The sequence below is a fragment of the Choloepus didactylus genome, chromosome 1 (assembly GCF_015220235.1).
Source record: "Choloepus didactylus isolate mChoDid1 chromosome 1, mChoDid1.pri, whole genome shotgun sequence".
NCBI classification, from domain to species: domain Eukaryota; kingdom Metazoa; phylum Chordata; class Mammalia; order Pilosa; family Megalonychidae; genus Choloepus; species Choloepus didactylus.
In genome coordinates this window covers 207,834,962-207,852,686 of record NC_051307.1, presented here as the reverse complement: position 1 = coordinate 207,852,686, position 17,725 = coordinate 207,834,962, and the positions used below count along the sequence as shown (strand labels likewise).

The following is a 17,725-nucleotide window of genomic DNA, read 5'->3' as shown; positions in this document are numbered from 1 at the left end:
GTCTCCTGTTTCTTTTTGATAACTATGGATGGTTAGTTGAATACCCAGCAATTCCATATACACGTAAAGTGACCCTATGGTTCCTTCTGGGCCCATTCTTGCCCTTCTTCCTGACCTTTCTAGCTGTTTCCATCAACTCTGATAATTTCTCTTTACTTCCACACCCTCAGCCACATCCAGTGAATAGCAAGTCCTACAGCTCCCACCTCCACTAGCTCTCATCTCAGCTCCATTTCTTCCCCTCCCATATTGTCCATGTCCTAGTTTAGACCTTGATTACCTGCTCCTGGGATCCCACAGAGGCTGATGACTCAGCTCGTGTCATTGTTCTTCCCCATGATGGCCAGAAGAATGTCAGATATCACCACCCTGCCCAAAAGCCTTTACTTAAGTAGGGGCTACATTAGCTGCAGACTTGTCCACCCTCCTGACTTGGCATTCAAGGACCCCCAGACAGCCTCAGTTCCTATAATCCCTGAGAAACAGGGGCCTTGCAAGACCCCAAGAGTTCCCCTACTTTCGTCCTGCCCTTAGCCAGGGGTGTCTGGGAAACCACAGAGGCCTGCTGACGGCCGACTGACATGTTAGGTATAAGACCAAGATGAATCTGGGGTTGGGGAGGAGGCAGGACTCCAGCCACGAGAACCACAGGTTCCACCCGAGAGAGGCGAGTCCTGCATGTGGCTGCAGTCGTCAAAGATTAAAGGCTGGTTCTTTCCCCGAGGGCCAGTTGGTAGCCACACCTTCCTAATAAGTCAACTTTACCTCAATGCTTCTGAATTCTCCAGGGAAGGAGGAGTATGCAGAGAAAAGCTCGGCAAGTTCCAAGGAATTCAGACTCGCAAGCAGCTTGGTTAACCTTAACCTCTGAACCTTGTGGTTAAGGCACTCAATGGGCACCAAAAATATCAGTATCAGACACTGATACCCTCACATCCTAATACTTGATTTCATCAGAGAAATAAATGTCAACTTGGAAAGCAAAGATAGTACCAGAACAGAGAACAGACAAGATTTGGTAAAGGTGGGGAGCAGCATCACAAGATGGAGAGAAGGTTCTAGGTGATAACGAGGGCTCAGAGAGGAACCGTGGAAACACAGAAACACAATGGAGATGGCTGCAGAGCCAACGTGGCTGACATCACCATCCCCTAGATGCTGGGCCCACCAAGCAGCTCTTGGCCCATGGAAAATAAAAGTGAAAAGAAACGCTGCCCAATCTGAACATATCAAACCCGTCTTCTGTGTTTCTTCTCTCCTCCTTTTTATTTTGAAAACAAGAAAAAGGCATAGCCTTTGGTTTTGGTCAACCCAAAAACACAAGGCTGAGAAACCATAGATCATTATAAGATTAAGTCTACAAGGGTCACTTATCTGTGGACAATCTAGAGCTTGCAGAATACAGATTCTCCCTGGACTCCACTCTGCAAAGACAGCATCAGCATCAGCTTACCTTTCGATCTGGCCAGTTGTATTTTGCAAAGATGGCGTCGTAGGTGTCCACCGCCCCATCAGTTATGAGCATGATCGCCTGGCTGCAGATACTTCCTTGTCCCGTGTGGTTGAACTGTGGAAAGAAATAAGTTCAAAAATGAAATACCCATCAGAGCACTCTGGGCTTAGGAAGCCTCTCACAATGACAGCTCCTTCTGACACCACCAAAACAGAATCTACATGATAAGCCTTTCTCCATGCATGGGCTATCATGTTTGCTCCGACAATTTAGAACCAAAAACGAACGACAGAAGGGATTTCTAAAAAATGCACGCAGGCAGGAAGCCAGATTTCTAGAACATGCAAACTCTCTTACTTTCACACTGTGACAGAACACAAGGCCAAAGGAATTGAGAAGATAACCTTTTATAGACACATTACATGGACAGCAGGATATATGAAAGGCAAATCTCTTTCAAAATCTAAATGAGACTGGTTTGAGTGGGTCTCATGGGGACAGATGATACCATATAATAAAATGAAGGAGGTTTTGGACATGTAAGAATAAAATCAGGAATACGGCAATTCAGATTAGAAGCCTAAGCAGCATTTTTTTATGATCTGTTTTAAAGATTGTTAGCAGTATGTATTGTGCACTAAAACTCCAAAATTTTCTTGCTAGTGTACAAAACCCTAAACTTACTTGACTTGCAGCTTTACATAATATTTTAAAAGCTCCCGGCCTTTCTGAGTGGGTTGTCAGAGCTGCATGTCCTTCCCTTGAATTAATTACCTTGAAGAATTCCCTTAGTCAGCGCTGAAATTAAAATTAACACCATGTGATTTAAAAATTCTACAATTATATTTGGCAATGCTGAGGCACAGAAAACACACAAAAAGTCCAACCTTCAGTAGAGAAAACTCCCTCCACTGTAAGTCTGTCAAATTTATTAATTTATTCTAAAATCATCTATGAGTACCCACTCAGCACTGGATATGACACAGACAAAAATCCCTTTTCTCATGGAACTTTTATATTCTCTTTTGGGAGATATACAAGAAATAAGATAAATAAACTGTGTTGTATGTTTGATGGTGATGATTCTAAGGAAATAAAAGAAAGTAGAGAAAGGGGATATGGCATGTTGGAAGAGGGGGAGATTCTAGAAAGAGTAGTTAGTGAACATCTCACTGAGAAAGTGAATAATACCTGAAGGAGGTAAGTATCCTGAGGGAAGGGAATTCCAGAGAAGGCAAACAGCAAGTGTGAAGGTACTGAGTAGGACTGAGTCTGGCATGTTCAGTCTAGTGACCAAGATACTGGGAAAGGTTGGAGGCTGCTCTTGGCTTTGCTGGCTGGCAGCTGGTGAACCAGAGAGCTCCTAAAGCATGTGAGATGAAGTGCAATGCCCAGTCTCATGCACTTAGAATTTTGATACGGAGTTTGAAGTTGCAGTAACTTGAGAGAAGACCATAACTCACCTGAAGTATGGAAGGATGGAAAGATGGAAGGATGAATGGGTGAATGGGTGGATGGGTAGAAGGATGGAAAGATGGATACATGGATCGATGAACAGATGGATGGACAGATTTACTTTGTGGCCATACAGGAACAAAGGGAAGCCAAATCAAAACAAGTATGGAGCACCATGGCATAGTAGAAGGTATTCAATTCCATTCTAGCAACATGAGTCGTGTGTCTTGGACGAGTTCTCCTCCCAAAGCCTCCATTTCTTCGTTTATAAGATGGGGATAACATCCTTACATAGTTGTTAAAATACCAGTTAATAAATGTTCAATTAGGTGATGGGCTACACGCATGGACTTCTTTAATCTCTACCAGGCTCTGAAGAATTGCTATCATTATCCCCATTTTACAGACAGGGAAACTGAGACACAGAGTGATTAGCTAACTTGCCCATGGTCACATAGCTATCATCTGACAGAGCCAGGATTCAAAAACAGAGAGTTTAACTCTAGAATCCACTCTCTAATTCAACACACTTGACAACTCAATAATGGCATGTAGCTCCTTGAGCAGATGGTGATACCTGGAAAGGCTCTACAAACACGTCCTTCTCCTGCCTCTTCCTCTCTCCATACCTGTCAAGGTTCTACGGTGACATGACAGTCACCAGAGCCAGGACTCTGAGTGAGTGCTCCTTACATTTTACCCTCACTCTAGTCCTGGCCCTGGCAGTCACTCCTGCAGCTCAGACTGGAATGTGCCCTTGAGTCACTGAGCAGACAAGGCCCATGCCACCATGATTTTAGCAGGTAGAAATACCTGAAAACCAAAGCCATCACATAGCCTTCCACATGACTTTACTATCCTATTGTCTTTATCAGCAGAACTTATTATTCCAGGTGACTCTTGCTCTGGAAGATAAAAGTTGCATATAACTTTATTGCTTATTCCAGGAACTTCCTGAAAGTCCCATCAACTGTTCAAAGAAAGCATCAGAGAACAATGTACACCCTAAAACTCTTTGGAACCCTGACCTCAAATCTTTGTCTTGCTATGTCTACCAGTCCTGAACTATAATATTAGGATCCTTAACTGTTCCTAACCAATCCTACTCCCTCTGCTCTGCACTGAAAGACCCACCATAAAGCAGACTTCAAAGTCTCAATAAATAGCCTGACTTTGCCCCTCCCATTCTGAGACCCTACGAAAACCTTCTCCTGGGAGTGTGTTTTCTCCCTCACTGCAGTCAGAATAGACACAGCCTTGTCTTATCAACAGGTTGTTCTGGTGATGTTTTCAGAAGTCGGCCTTCAACAGGGCCTTTAAACTGAGCAGTAAGCATCACTGAGCAAAAGCGATCTACATTCCAGCCCTCAGGAGGCTGCAGAAGGGGAAACATTTAGGAGACCCTGGGGCTGATTGCATGTAACTCATTTGAAAACAGCCTGGAAAAGTGCTCCCAAACAACGGAAAAGAAAGAGAGGGAAACAGAGATATATGAGTAATGTAGATTGGAAAAAGAGGCTGCCAGGAGCTGTTTATTTTAAAACATTACTTTCCCTCTCTGGCTGGATCCCTAGTATTCTCTGCAGCAATCTGCAATTGGAGAATTTTGAAGAATGCAATTAAATTCAAATGCTTTGATGAGTAATATCTCTCCTCTTCATATTTGTCTAGAACTTTTTTTTTTATTGAATAGCGAGAGTGATGAAAGTGTTTTCCATAATAATAACAATGACAAGGGCCTGATGATGAACTACAATTAGCTCAGTGATTCATCAGTTAGCAGCAAAAATTTCAATGCATCCTGACATTTAGAGCATTTGGTTGTGATTAACAGTCTTTGAAATGTCACCGAATTTTATTTAATTGGCTAAGAAAAATTTTTAAAAGGTAATCACTGCAAAGATCACATTCATTGCCAAAAAAGATAATTGCAGTTGTCACATGACAAGGTAGATGCTAACTACTGTAGCAAACTGGCTCTGGTTTCTTACAGAATCTAATGAATGCAGACGAGATCAATAGCTAGACGGGGCTTAGAAGTTTATTTGAATGCTCCTTTCAAAGCCCTTTGTATCAACCACTGCACGCTTTTAAGTCATCTGAGCAAATACTGAAACTGAAATGCAGGTAATTGTAAGACAGAATTAATTCATTTAATTATACTAACCTCTGAACCATTCTAAGTTGCAGTCACAATCATAATTTCAATTCTCTGAGGTGGAGGGGGTGGAGGATGGAGGTGCATGAGTATGTGTGTTTGAGAAGTAGCTATTTATTTTATTTTGGCTTGCAAAGGCAGACATAATGTACAGGAAGAGAATTCTATCACTTAAAGGTCATATTGATGGAGTGGAAAAATAGATACACCATTATTTTCATGGGAGATTAACCATCTCTGTGTTTGTCAAGGAGTTTGGCTATTTAAAAACCCAGTGGCAATAGATGGGATGAAAATGCTTCTCTCTGGGATAAATGTGCACCCAAAGAATACAGTGCCAACAGCTCCAATCTCAAGCAGAAGCATTTTATAAATTCACTGTTGCTTCAGCTTCTTGATTTCTCAGATTTACATTCAGCCCACCAGATTTTCTGATTGGCCAGATCACAGAAGGTCTTTTACAGGTGAAGTCAGGATAGGTAGGTGTTGTAGAAGGTTTCCAGGTTCGAAAATACTTAGCTCACCAGGATTTAAAAAAAAAAAAAAATCCACCATGTGTTGGTCATTTCTCTGGATCTTAGAGGTCCCTATGGGAGTAAATATATTCCCCTAGGAGTATACAATGATAATATGCCTGAAAGTGGGCTCTATGAGCTGTGAGTTCTACAGGATGCTAAAACTCTGTGACATGAAAGGTCCAGGGTCAACAAGTGAGCATTTGTATAAACAAATTTTAAAAGATTTGGTCACTACAGGACTTCTCAGGGCCTTTAATAAGCTCAAATGCACTGCGAGTCTCCAAGAGGGGGATGGCATTTCCCCAGATTGACTAAAAACCCCTGTTAGAGTATCTTGGCAGACCGGCATTCAACCAGGCTTGCTACGGGAAATGATGGCTGGAATGTGTCTGAAAACAAAACAGAGAAGGGCAAGAGATGGAAGGAGAATAGGCATCGGGAAAGATGAAAGAGAGAGAGGGCAAGATGAAGGGAAAAGATGTTCTTAAGGATTTGGGCAGTGAGTGGGACCTTAGCATCCAGAGTGGGAGCTGCTTCTAGACACAGGCAGCCTGACAAGAAAGTAGAGGCTGTCCACTTTCAGTAGTCGTGGAGGTGGAACTTCTCAACAACCCATCATTGCTAAAAGGAGCCAGGCACTACTGCTGCTTTTTTATGTTGTTGTTGTTACTTTGAAAAATCCAATTTTATTTTATTTTCTGAATCAAAAAGAAGTGTACTCATGTTAAATTTAGAATGTTTAGCTTTCCACTGATCTCTTGAAATACTTTCCAGATATCATTGCATTCTCAACCTTCATAGACATGCAATCTACACAACTGTACAGGACTCCACACTTAGAAGGGCCTGCACTTGGTTTAATGCTCTGTTGTTGCTCTCCTAAAATTCTTAATAATTTTTGAACAAATGGCCTTGCTCTTCAATTTGCACAGGGCACTGCAAATTATGTAGCTGGTTCTGGGTCTACCCCATCTCCACTTTACAGATGAGGAAAATAAGGGTGATATTTGGAATAGCTTCCTCAAGGCCACACAGCAAGCTCAGACCAAGTCAGGATTCTCAGCCCAGCATTCCTAACTCCAGAGGCCTCAAACTTAACCACAGATGACAATGTCCTGACTCTAGTTCCTTCACCACCTCAGCCAGAGAGCAGGAAAACAAATTCACTGCAGGGAAGACTTCTAAAGAGGGACTCCCCAGCTCAGAGTAGCCTCCCCCTGTTGATATAAAAAGAGAGTCACTTTTCAAATTGTAACAAGTCCTTTCAATATTACTAACCAGAAAGAGCATGCTGAGATGCAGCACCCAGCATCTTCAGGTACTAAGACACTGCCTGTCGGGTTCAGATGAGAATTTAAAGGTATAGCCTGGCCCTGTGCCCTGACTCGCTGTTTCTGAACTATTAATAGGCTGTTAACATGGACATGGTGTCCAAAACACCAGCTCATACATAAAGGTTAATTATCTGTGGCCAAGCAGCCCCTTGCAGCATGATGAGAAGGATTGGCCTCCAGTTTATAACGATGAAACTGACTTGTTCAAGACAAAGAAAATGGACCTTCCCGCCTTATTTTCTCTTTTTCTCTGCACTGGCTCAAGACTGAGACCTGAATGACCTTCCTCGTGCCAAGAGATACTACTGATAGAAGACAGTACAGAGATTAGGTGCTGGCCCTCTACATGGGAGCCAGTCTAGCCAAGGAGAAAAATGGCAAGTTTTGGAGTCAGGCATTACCGACCAGCACAAGCTGTGGAATGCCAGGCAAATGACTCACCTGTGCACCTCAGCCCGCTCACCAGCAGAACAACAGCCTGCCCTGCAGAGCTTCATGCAGCCCAAGTGCAGAAAGTCCTCTGGGGCCTCTAGCTGGTAACTCCTGGTCCTGCCAGACACCTCGATGTGGACAGACTTTGAAACACTCATCGCCTGGCTGTTCTCAGATCCACCCCAGGCCTTTTTCCTGCAAACCATATTTTCCCAGGTTCCTCAACAGTTTTGACAATGTTCATCCAAAGAGCAATATTGGTGGAAGCGAGGACGAAACCAAGGTATTTCTAAGATATTTCACTCTGCTTTGGGGAGAGGGGCATTTTCTGGCAATGGCTGCATCTCCTCCATGGTCCCAGCTTCCACAGAGGCAGGCCCTTGCCTCTACGACCCCAGCTCTGGCTGGTCAGCCCTCTCCATGGCTCCATCTTCACTGAGAAGGCCACAAACATTAGGGTCTGATAGCAGCCCCCATGCCTGATGTCCCTCCTACTCTAGAAGAGGAGCTGCCTCCAGCTGGTGCTAATTTGTAGATTGTTTCATTCTGTTTGGCTCACAGCTTTTCCATCACCTGTGCAAACAATTCCCTGAATTAAACTCCTGTTTGAAATACCTACAGTGGTTGCTTTTTTTCTACCTCTTAACATCTCAACTGCTACCATGCCACTGGTCCAAGCCACGATCATCTTTCACCCAGATAATGTAATGGGCTCCCTGCTATTGTCCTTGCCCCACTACAGATGCTTTTTGACATAGCAGCCAGTGAAATATTGTTAAAACCTAAGTCGGATTGGGTCATTCTCTGCTCAGACTCTTTAGTGGTTTTCCATCCCACAGAGAACAAGAGCTAAAGTCCTCACTACAGTCTAGAAGGCTCGATGTCTCTCTTCCCCACTTTTCTCTCATCACCCTGCCCTCCTTGCCACGTGGTGCACGTGCCAAACACCCCCACCCCAGGCCTTTGCACTGACTGTCCCTCTTGAGGGAAGCTTTTCCCTCAAGATCTCCCCACGGATGCCCCCTCCTTCCTTCCAGTCTTTGCTCCAATGTCACCTCCCCAGCGAGACCTTCCCTGATCTCACTGTATAAAGCACTGCACCCCCATCCCAGTACCCCTGCCCTCTGTAATAACTGTCCTATTGTTCTCCATAGCACAAATCATCTCATCTGTCTCTTCCCATTAGAACTGGGTCATAAATTTTTCTGTAAAGGGCCAAAGACTAAATATTTTAGGCTTTACAGGCCCTATGGTCTCTCTCACAGCTACTCAACTCAGCCATTGTAGCTCAAACGCAGCCACAGACAATATGTAAACAGGTGGGCATGGCTGTGTTCCAGTACAACTTTATTTACAAAGGCAGGATGCAGGCTGGATTTAGCTCATGGATCATAGTTTGCTGACCTTTGCACTAAAATGTAAGCTTCATGAGGGCAAGGACTTTTTCTATTCTGTTCACCCCTACATCCCAGTGCCTGACATTAAAAAGCATGTAACATATACTAAATAAATGATAAAGAACCTGTATTAATAAATATGGCCACATTATTCCTCTTACCCCTCCCAGAGTAACTAGAAAGCAAAAGCAGCATGTTGTTCTAGCTTAATACGATTGGATTCAAGAGTCAGAATCACCAGCTCAGGATTCTCCAAAGTGTTTCATGGGATGTTAACAGGTTAGCAAGTGTTATTTGAATAAGGGATTCTTTGTTCAAAGAAGTGTGAAAAACACCAAGTTAAGCGGGATTATTTCCTGCAGTAGTATTTGGCACCCCAAATTTGCTACTGCATATTGTGAATCTCCAAGGAGATGGAAATAAGGGAAGGAGAGGTGTAGTTTGTTGCATCCCCTGAAGATATTTCACAGAGAAGCCCTTCTTCTCCTGTGCATTGCCACAGGTTGCAATTCAATGGGGTATACCATGAGAAATGAGGCTACTCTATGAAGAAATTGAGTTTTCCAGAAGAAAAGAAATGTGTATAATAAGGTGTTGGAATGTTGGGAGACACCGAAGGCCCTGAACCAAATAGCATGGCAGGAAAGCCTGAGTCCCCTGACCAGACTGTGCCATCAATTCCACCAGCAGGGCACTGGTTTGGCCTCACCGGTGACACCTGATTTCCCAGATGACTCAAATGACCAGCCTTACCTTCCCATCCTGTGCCTGTGAGTATCACTCGGTGACAACTAGTATTAACAATAATAACGTCCACATTTAAGAAAAAAAAATCTGTTTTCCTGGAGATGAGAAAGGCAATTCAAAAGGAGCTTACATCATTGAGAATGCTGAAGGCCTCATTCAGAGCTATATGCAGCATTCCGATTCCTTTGGCAAAAAGTTTGTCCAGATGCTCCCTGAAGTGCTGAAACAACAAAGCAGAAAATCCATTAGTGTCCATCCCATCATTTAAAATGCCAACCTTGTATGAACAAGCATATTCTAAGGTAAAAGATCACTGATCCTCAGACCCAAACAGTCATAATTTGTTTTTCTTTTCTCCTTCCTCGTTCAATGAATAAGTTGTTCAACGTAAGTTTTACCTTTAATATGCATTTTTTAAAGCTTTGGTTGCATTTTAGGAAAAGTTAATTGTTCTCTAGCAAAAAGCACTTAATTCCTTTTCAGTTCTGCTTTCCTCTTTAGTTTCATCTCTTGTAACTCTTCTCTCCCTACTCTCCATTCCTGATCACTTCTACAAGATTGAGCACACACCCCCATCCACTGGGAACACACTCTCCATCCTTCCCCTGACTCCTCTGCCATGCTCACCCTCATCCCGGGATCTCAGTTTGGACATCAGCCCCTTCCCAACCAAGGAAGCTGTTCCTGACCACCTACCTCTGAGACTGGCTGAGTAGAAGGCTGCCTATGCAAACCCAGAGCACCCCACAGTCAGAGCCACCTTGAACTTAGCAATCCAGGTGTGTAAGTGCCTGATTAAAGTCTGTCCCACAAAAGACTGAAATTCCTTAAGCCAGGGCATGCCTAGTGTCCTCCTCTGTCTCCCAGGTCCATCGTGTATATGATACACAGAAGATGCTCAAGTAAAAACCTCATAAGAGCAAGGATGAAGACTGGATCACAAAATGAGAATTACAATTATAATTATAATCATTGCCAAATAATACACAGAAATACAGAAGAGCTTCAAGAAATAGACAAAATAGGAAAGAGACTGCAGTAGCAGCCCAAAGTGCTGTCTCGCTATGTTGGTTCTACACAGAAGCCCAGCATCAACTGGAGAGTAAAGGGGACAAAAAAGTAAGTGGGACACCCCATACATTTCTGCCTCCCAACAAAAGGGCAAGGGTGGGTCAAGGAGATTGTGTCCACAATGGCACAGCTCTGTAAGCATTATTTTCTAATGGGTCAACACCTAAACCATTTCTTTTCTTTTAAAATGAATTATTCTCTTCCACACTCTTGTCTGTTGAAGAAACCAGCTGAAGGAGTCATCAGGAGGCAGGAGCAAAAGAGGCAGGAAGGGTGAGCTCATGGAAAACATTTGTTGATGATTTCCCAGAGGAGTGGCCTTCTTTTCCTTGCCATGGCCTGGGATCCAACAATGCCATCAGCACTCAAGATGGCGATGCAACTCATGATGTGTCCCGCAGGTCACACTGCCTTAGGAACTCCAAAACCATCACAAAATTAGAGCAGGTCATAGGGAATGATCTTAGAATGTGGCTCCGGAAGCAGGAGACCAGTTACGGGTGTGGGCTACAGTTTGCTGGCAAGGTGACACCAATGTTTACTGGAAAGTCTGGGGGGGCCTCTTACGGCTCAACTTTAATGATACCCAAGACAGACTGGGTTTGAAGTTGGTGGCTCATCTGGGGATATATATGTCCTGAAAGACCTCCTTCCCACTCTCCTTCACAGCAACCACAACCTCATGCCTATGGGAGCAGCCACCATTATTGAAGCCTGTCTTGTGTTAGGCCCTTAACAAAACCATGCAACTAAGGCCTCATAACCACCTTGTGATCTGGGGAGACTGAGGATCAACACTATGCACAAATTTACACACCCGCTAGCTTCCTGGGCCCAGGTTCTAACACAGGTCTGCTATACCCTTTGTAAAGGCCTCCTATTTCTGTTGTACATTGGCTGCTGCTTCTCTAAATTTGTGAAAACAAAAGCATGTTTGTTTGTTTTTAGCACCACATATGCTGGGCATTGGCAATGAGCTCAACATAAACCGAGGCAGGCAGTCTGGCTCCAGAGTGCCCACTCTGATCTCTGCACCTGGAGTGGGGCTGAGTCTACAGGTGATTAGCAAGTATCCTGAATTACAGGGGAGAGGAATGCTGAGGGCCAGGGAACCAGGAAAACCTCACCACCAAGAACCCAGTCTTATGCTTCCCTTTTCTTGCTCCTGGTTCCCAAGGCCCAGCAGGATGCCCAGGACAAGGCATGGAGACTTGGTGGACACAGGCAATTAACTGAATCTGAGGATGCTCAGGTATCCTGGCTGTGGCCAAACAGATCAGTCTCCCTTCACCAAGAACAACTGCCTTCAGAAACTAGACTTACGGAAAAGTGGTGACCATCGGGAGGACGTAGGCTCAGCAAGTGACACATCACAGTGGTCCCTACCCAAATCCTGCAGGACACAGAGATGACAAAATGTCCCATGGTGCAGCCTCCAGAGAGGCTGGTTACCAACCAGCCCCAGGTTCAAACTGTGGGGCCAGACTGTCTTTGCAAGCACCTTCTGTTCACCTGATGTCATTCCTGTCAATAGCATTTCATTGTGTTCAGTCACACAGGTTTACACAGTGTATATGTATGTGTATGTGTGTGTGTATAAATAACACAATAGTCCCATTTAATTGTTCTTAATCCATGTGTAGCTGCATGTTACTGGCAGAAAGAAGCTTCAGGCAATGAGTTGCTTTTATTATTGTACACTTAGAGTAAAATATAACAATATGTCATGGAGTTCCCCTAAATTCACTTTTATAACAAGATCAGTTGTGATTTTGTTTCTTCCAGATACAAATCTGATCCATATATTAGATAAAAAAAAATTTCTTCAAGTTAAGGGTTTTCAAACGATGTCATGGATGAAGGACTCGCTCTTTCTCTCTCCTCTCCCTCCTTCATGTCCCTTTTCTCCTACTCTATAACCTGAACAAAATCAACATCATCCTGAGCCTCTGGGACTCATTTTAACCCCCCAGTCCAACTCTCCTCCTGTACAAAATCAGTCTTGTCAAAGAACTCCGTCTAACGATGTGGCTTCAACTAACAGCTGCACTGTTCAGAAGCCACATGTAGCTATTTATATTTAATTAAAATCACCTAAAATTAAAAATGCACTTTCCTGGGGGCACCAGCCCCACTGCAAATGCTCAATAGCCACAGATGATTGGTGGCTACAGCATCAGACTACATAGATTAAAGAACATTTTTCACTGCAGAAAGTTCTTTTGGACAGCAATGGCTTGACTTATCCTTCCTCCGTACCAAAAGATTCACCAATGGTGAGTCCAAGGAAACGCTAAGGCCTTGCATCCAGTGGTCATCTGTGTTCCTTGCCTGTCCGGCATCCATTCCCCTTCCTCTGATTTTCCTTGTCTGCCCTGCATCCCCCCATCACTACAGGTTTGTTTGTTTGTTTTAAAAACAGGTTTCTTCTCTACTCTTGGTTATAGCCGCTGAGAAATTATGAAATTTAATGCAATCATATTACTGTCATCATATGTAAGTAGTCAGTATACAGAACCCATGATCCCTAAAAAACAAACAAGCAAAAACCTGAACTAGGAGTCAGGAGACCGAGGTCTAGTTCTGGTTCAACCGTTTACCATCGGTGAGACCCTGCATTGGCAGCTTTAGCTCCCAGGCTCGCTTTTGCCCCCTGGGCGATGGGGAAGCACCAGACCAGCCGAGGGAGAAGCAAGAGCAGCCCTGACTCAGGGCAGCAGGTAGGAGGTGGCGGCTAAGCTCCAGCTCCTGCTCTGCCAGGCCCTCCTCTAGGAGCCCAAGTGAGCCACTGCACCGACCTGTGCCTCTGTTTCCCTAATAAAAGGGGTATTGTGTTAACCTCTCACTGATATTACAGGAAACAATCTGAAAGAAACTTGGTGAAATAAAAATGTGAGACTATTTTTACTTTTCTAATCACCAAAAACCAACAACAAAAACAGTCTAAAAAAATAAGTCCGGCATTTTATACCTCAAAAACTCTTTTATGCCAACTCCCTGGTTTGAAATTTTATGATCTAATATGCCTCGAAACATGACTTACTTTGCCTTCACAGATGAGGTTTTACCAAATGGATACAGACATGGGGTTGATTTTAGCGACTCCAAAGCCTGAATATCATCAAGAGTCCAACCACAAGGGAACAGAAAGTTCAAGACAGCCTGAGCAGAAAAGACACTCCTCAACAACTGTGTACAGAAGCCGGCCAATTTTCATTATTTTTCTAAATTAAAATAAACAGTTTATTGGAAATTGTGACAGTTCCATTGCATTATTAAACCTCAAAACAGGAGGTGGAGGGTGGCTTTTTATCTTTGCTTCAAGCGCTCACACGGCATATGCTGCTTCCCTGGAAAAGGCCTCCCTTCCAAAGCAATTAGTGCAGCTTAACGCCTGGGGAGAGCAACCAGACACGGCACCACACCTTCCTGTGCCCGGCTGCCAGCAGGCACAGCGAGCCTGCTTATCTCCATTAAACAGTCACAACATCCAGGCCAGAAGAGGATGATGGGGAAATAACCCTCTCCCCCAACCAGATTTGGTTTAGTTGAATCAATACTGATAACTCAGTCTGTGATAATAGCAATCATGTTTCTTTTCTTGTCTATGAAATTATCATAAATGTTTGAGCCTTCCCAATTAAGAGCAGGGGATTAATATGAAAAGTGGATATTGGGAGACAAAACAATCATTCCATCAGCAAAGCCCCTGATTGTCCAGAGTCCTGGCTGGGGTGCAGCGGTATCTGGAGGGAAGGCTAACAGCCATCTATCAGTGATGCTCATCAGGGTCGTTGGAGTAGAACAAACCTGATTTTTGTACCTATTGGGTGTGCCTGAGGGTCACATCAGCACACAAGCCATGGAAGGCTTTTAGAAATCGCCTCACTCAAGACCTTCAATTGCAGCTCACACTGGCTGAATGATGACTATGTGCCAGATGCTGTGTGCTTCTCATGCATTACTTTGTTTGGTCTTCCTAACAACCATAAAAGAAAAGTATGATCATGTTCCCATTTTACAGGTAGGCAAGAGGAGACTCAGAACAATGAAATAACTTGCCCATGATGATACAGAAACTATGAGGTGAGCTGCTCCCCAGATCTGAATCTCTAGGCCACAGGGTCTCTTCCAAAAACACGGGGCACAGCTTTCTACATCCCTAAGCAAGTTCATGAGTAAAGCCATGATTGCAGTCAGGCCTGGTCTCAAAGACAGGTGACCTGTGCAATTGTACAAGGTCCTGCAGGCTCAAGGGCCTGGCAGTTGGTTTAATGCTCCAATGTTGCCATCTTGAAACTCTTAATAATTTTATGTTTGAACTTGTGTTTTGTAAATGAAGTCTGATGGGACAATGGAGCATACATGTGAGCAGAGGAGACACGTGCAATATGCAAGCTCACTGTTCCTTGCAGCCCCATTCACATGTAGTTTTTGTGGTGTCCCAGAAGCACAGAATCCTGGTGGACTCATGATGTGAGGGAATTCCATGAGACTCAGAATTCAAGGTAAGCATGTTACATCTACAACTGAGTAAGCAAGGGCACTGATGGCCCCAAGAGGCTGCCCCTTTCCTTTTGAACCAGAACTTGTTTCGAACACAGAAAGGAAGCAATAGGGATGCTCTAAAAACATGACCGACCAAGGCACCCTATCATATCCTTTCTTACTCATGTGACTGCCACGTATTACCCAACCACTTACTCTGAAAATGATGACATACAAGGAAAGGGAAAGATAAGGCAACCCATAGTTCCTTTTACTGTCGGTCTTTCCTCACACATCAGTAAGCTAAGCTGAAGTTAGAGTGTTGGTAGAAGAAGTGAAATAAAAGCAGTTGAGTTCATTTTGTGCAGTATTTCCACTGTTGGGGCAAAACAAATTACACATGTATGCATAAAGTATGAAATACAAATTGTGTAATTTTAGCAGTTCCTCAAACAAGTTAAATGCTCTTAAATTTGCATTTGAAACTGGCACTGCACAATAAAAAATGTTAATTTTATAAAACTATAAAATGCTAATAATTTGAATTTTTTATTTTCCTTCACTTAACATGATATTAAACAGTAAATAAGAAACACCATGACAAGTCATGAAAGAGACTGGGAAAGAAAAGGTAAAGCCTTATACTTTAGTACCTTAAATGGCACATTTTCCTGCTTTTTGGGGAAGGGATCCCACATTTTTCTTTTTCTTTTTTTTCTCATTTTCTTTTTCTACTGGTCCTTGCAAATTATGTAGCCAGTTGTGATCCCATCTGTCCAGAGACTGATGCTGTGCATCTCCCCCAGAGCCTCCTTGGGCCACTTTCTAAAGTGCACGAAGAAGCAGCTCCCTATTCCAGAGCTCTGAGGGTCAGCCACCCATGCTGAAGCTCACCACCTTTTATATAGGCATGGAGCAATGCTTCCCAAATTTGTGTGTCCAGACACATGCAATATGTAAGCCCACCATTCCTTGCTGCCCCATTCACATGTAGTTTCTGTGATGCCCCATGAGCATGGAATTTTGCCACAAACACATTTGATGAGCACTGTGTACGTAACCCCTCTGGGACAGCACCAGGGTAATCTGGTAAAGGTGAGAAGTCCTCCAGTGAAGGACTCCTTAACTTCCTAATCCACCACCTCTCACTCAACACACAAACTCGTTCTCAGGAAACACCTAATTCAGGGTTTCTCAACAGAGGTACCACTGACATGCTGGGCTGGATGAATCTTTATTTGGTGGTGGTGGTGGAGGGGTCCTGTGCATCACAGGATACGTAGCAGCATTCCTGGCCTCTACCCACTTCATGCCAGTATCACCCAAAATAGCAACCAAAAATGTTGCCAAATGTCCAAAATGCCCAATGCCCCCTGGGGGGTTAAATCACCCCTAGTTGAGAACCACTGATCTACCACCTAGTGTATCTCAAGAAATAACACACACTCTGGGGAGTTTCCATGTAAAGATGCCTCTACTCCCTGTCTTAAGGGTGTATTCCTGGACGAGAAGAGCGTATATGGAGTAGGCCTGGAAACCCTCATTCATGGGAATTAAATCTTACTGTTTAAAACAGAGTTTTTTTTTTTTGTTTTTTTTTTTTTTACAAAACTTTGACTACAACTTTCAAGAACAATGTATTTTAATGTGATCATGTATTAATCTATTTAGGGTGATCAGATGACACGGTAGTAAGCTCAGCCATCAAAGTGCTGTTAGTTAGTGAACTAGTGTTTCAACTCCAACTCACCATTTTAATCAGTATTTTGCACTAAGAGAAGTTCACTATTAATACTGGATTGATTCTTTCCATTCAGAATTCTACTTTGGGAACAATCTCAAGTTCATTCACCTAAACAATACCTCAATATGAGTTGTGCTGGTTGCTACAAAACCCCAGGAAGGTTGGTACTTGTCCAAATTCACTGAAGGAATGCAGCAACTCTTACATCAAAGACATTAGGTTATAGAAATAGTCATACGGCATAACGTACACATCTATTGACGAACTAAAATTAAGTTACTTAAGGTAAGGGTATCCTTATGCTCTCCAATCCTCAGCTCTACCAGTGACAAGCACAGCACTCTTCACATTCTCCTGAAATAGGGATACAGCCCCCGTTAGCCAAGTCATCGCAACTAGAAGAGCAGTGCCCAGTGAATGCATCTATCTCATTCTGATGTCAAACTACTTGCTGATATTTGCAAATAAACCTTCACAAGCCTCTGTGGTCCCATCACCACTGAGCTCCAAACCCAAACTGTAGAAGTACATTTGTCAGAGACCCTGTGGGTGCCACACCTGTCTTCTGACATGACCTGGATACCGTATCAGAGGTTATTTAATATAAATATGAACTCTCTGTCCCAATCTAATTCATCCCTCCAACCCAAGATGATTCTCCCATGCTCCAGTTTAGTTTGAGAAATCCCCTGGCTGAATTTTATAGATATTTTGGGCAAATACCTCAGGAATCTAGGGAAGGGCCTAGCCAACACATTTTACAGGAAAGGCATGTGTCTTGTGACATTGCTTCTTCCAAGAAAGGCTCCAGTAAATCAGACTGTCATTTGATTCTGGTGGGGAAAAGAGTCTATTAAATGGTGTTTCTCAAAGATGAAATATATTGGCCCAAGAAAGCTGGCATAAAAAGGTCAGCCCAGATGTTTGC

General features: G+C 43.5%; 1 protein-coding gene across 7 annotated transcripts in view; it reads right to left on the bottom strand.

The window, feature by feature from the left end:
- Positions 1-17,725, bottom strand: part of CACNA2D3 (calcium voltage-gated channel auxiliary subunit alpha2delta 3) — a 1,184,653-nt gene that overhangs the window by 467,948 nt on the left and 698,980 nt on the right. For all 7 annotated transcript variants that reach the window (XR_005210766.1, XM_037798412.1, XM_037798419.1 and 4 more), the window contains 2 exons: positions 9,625-9,714; positions 1,454-1,567 (listed from right to left, as the gene is read on the bottom strand). Coding sequence is in view for 6 of the 7 variants with exons in the window: in XM_037798412.1 (XP_037654340.1) it covers positions 1,454-1,567; positions 9,625-9,714 (204 nt within the window). In the remaining variant the exon portion in view is untranslated. The remainder of the gene's footprint in view (positions 1-1,453; positions 1,568-9,624; positions 9,715-17,725) is intronic.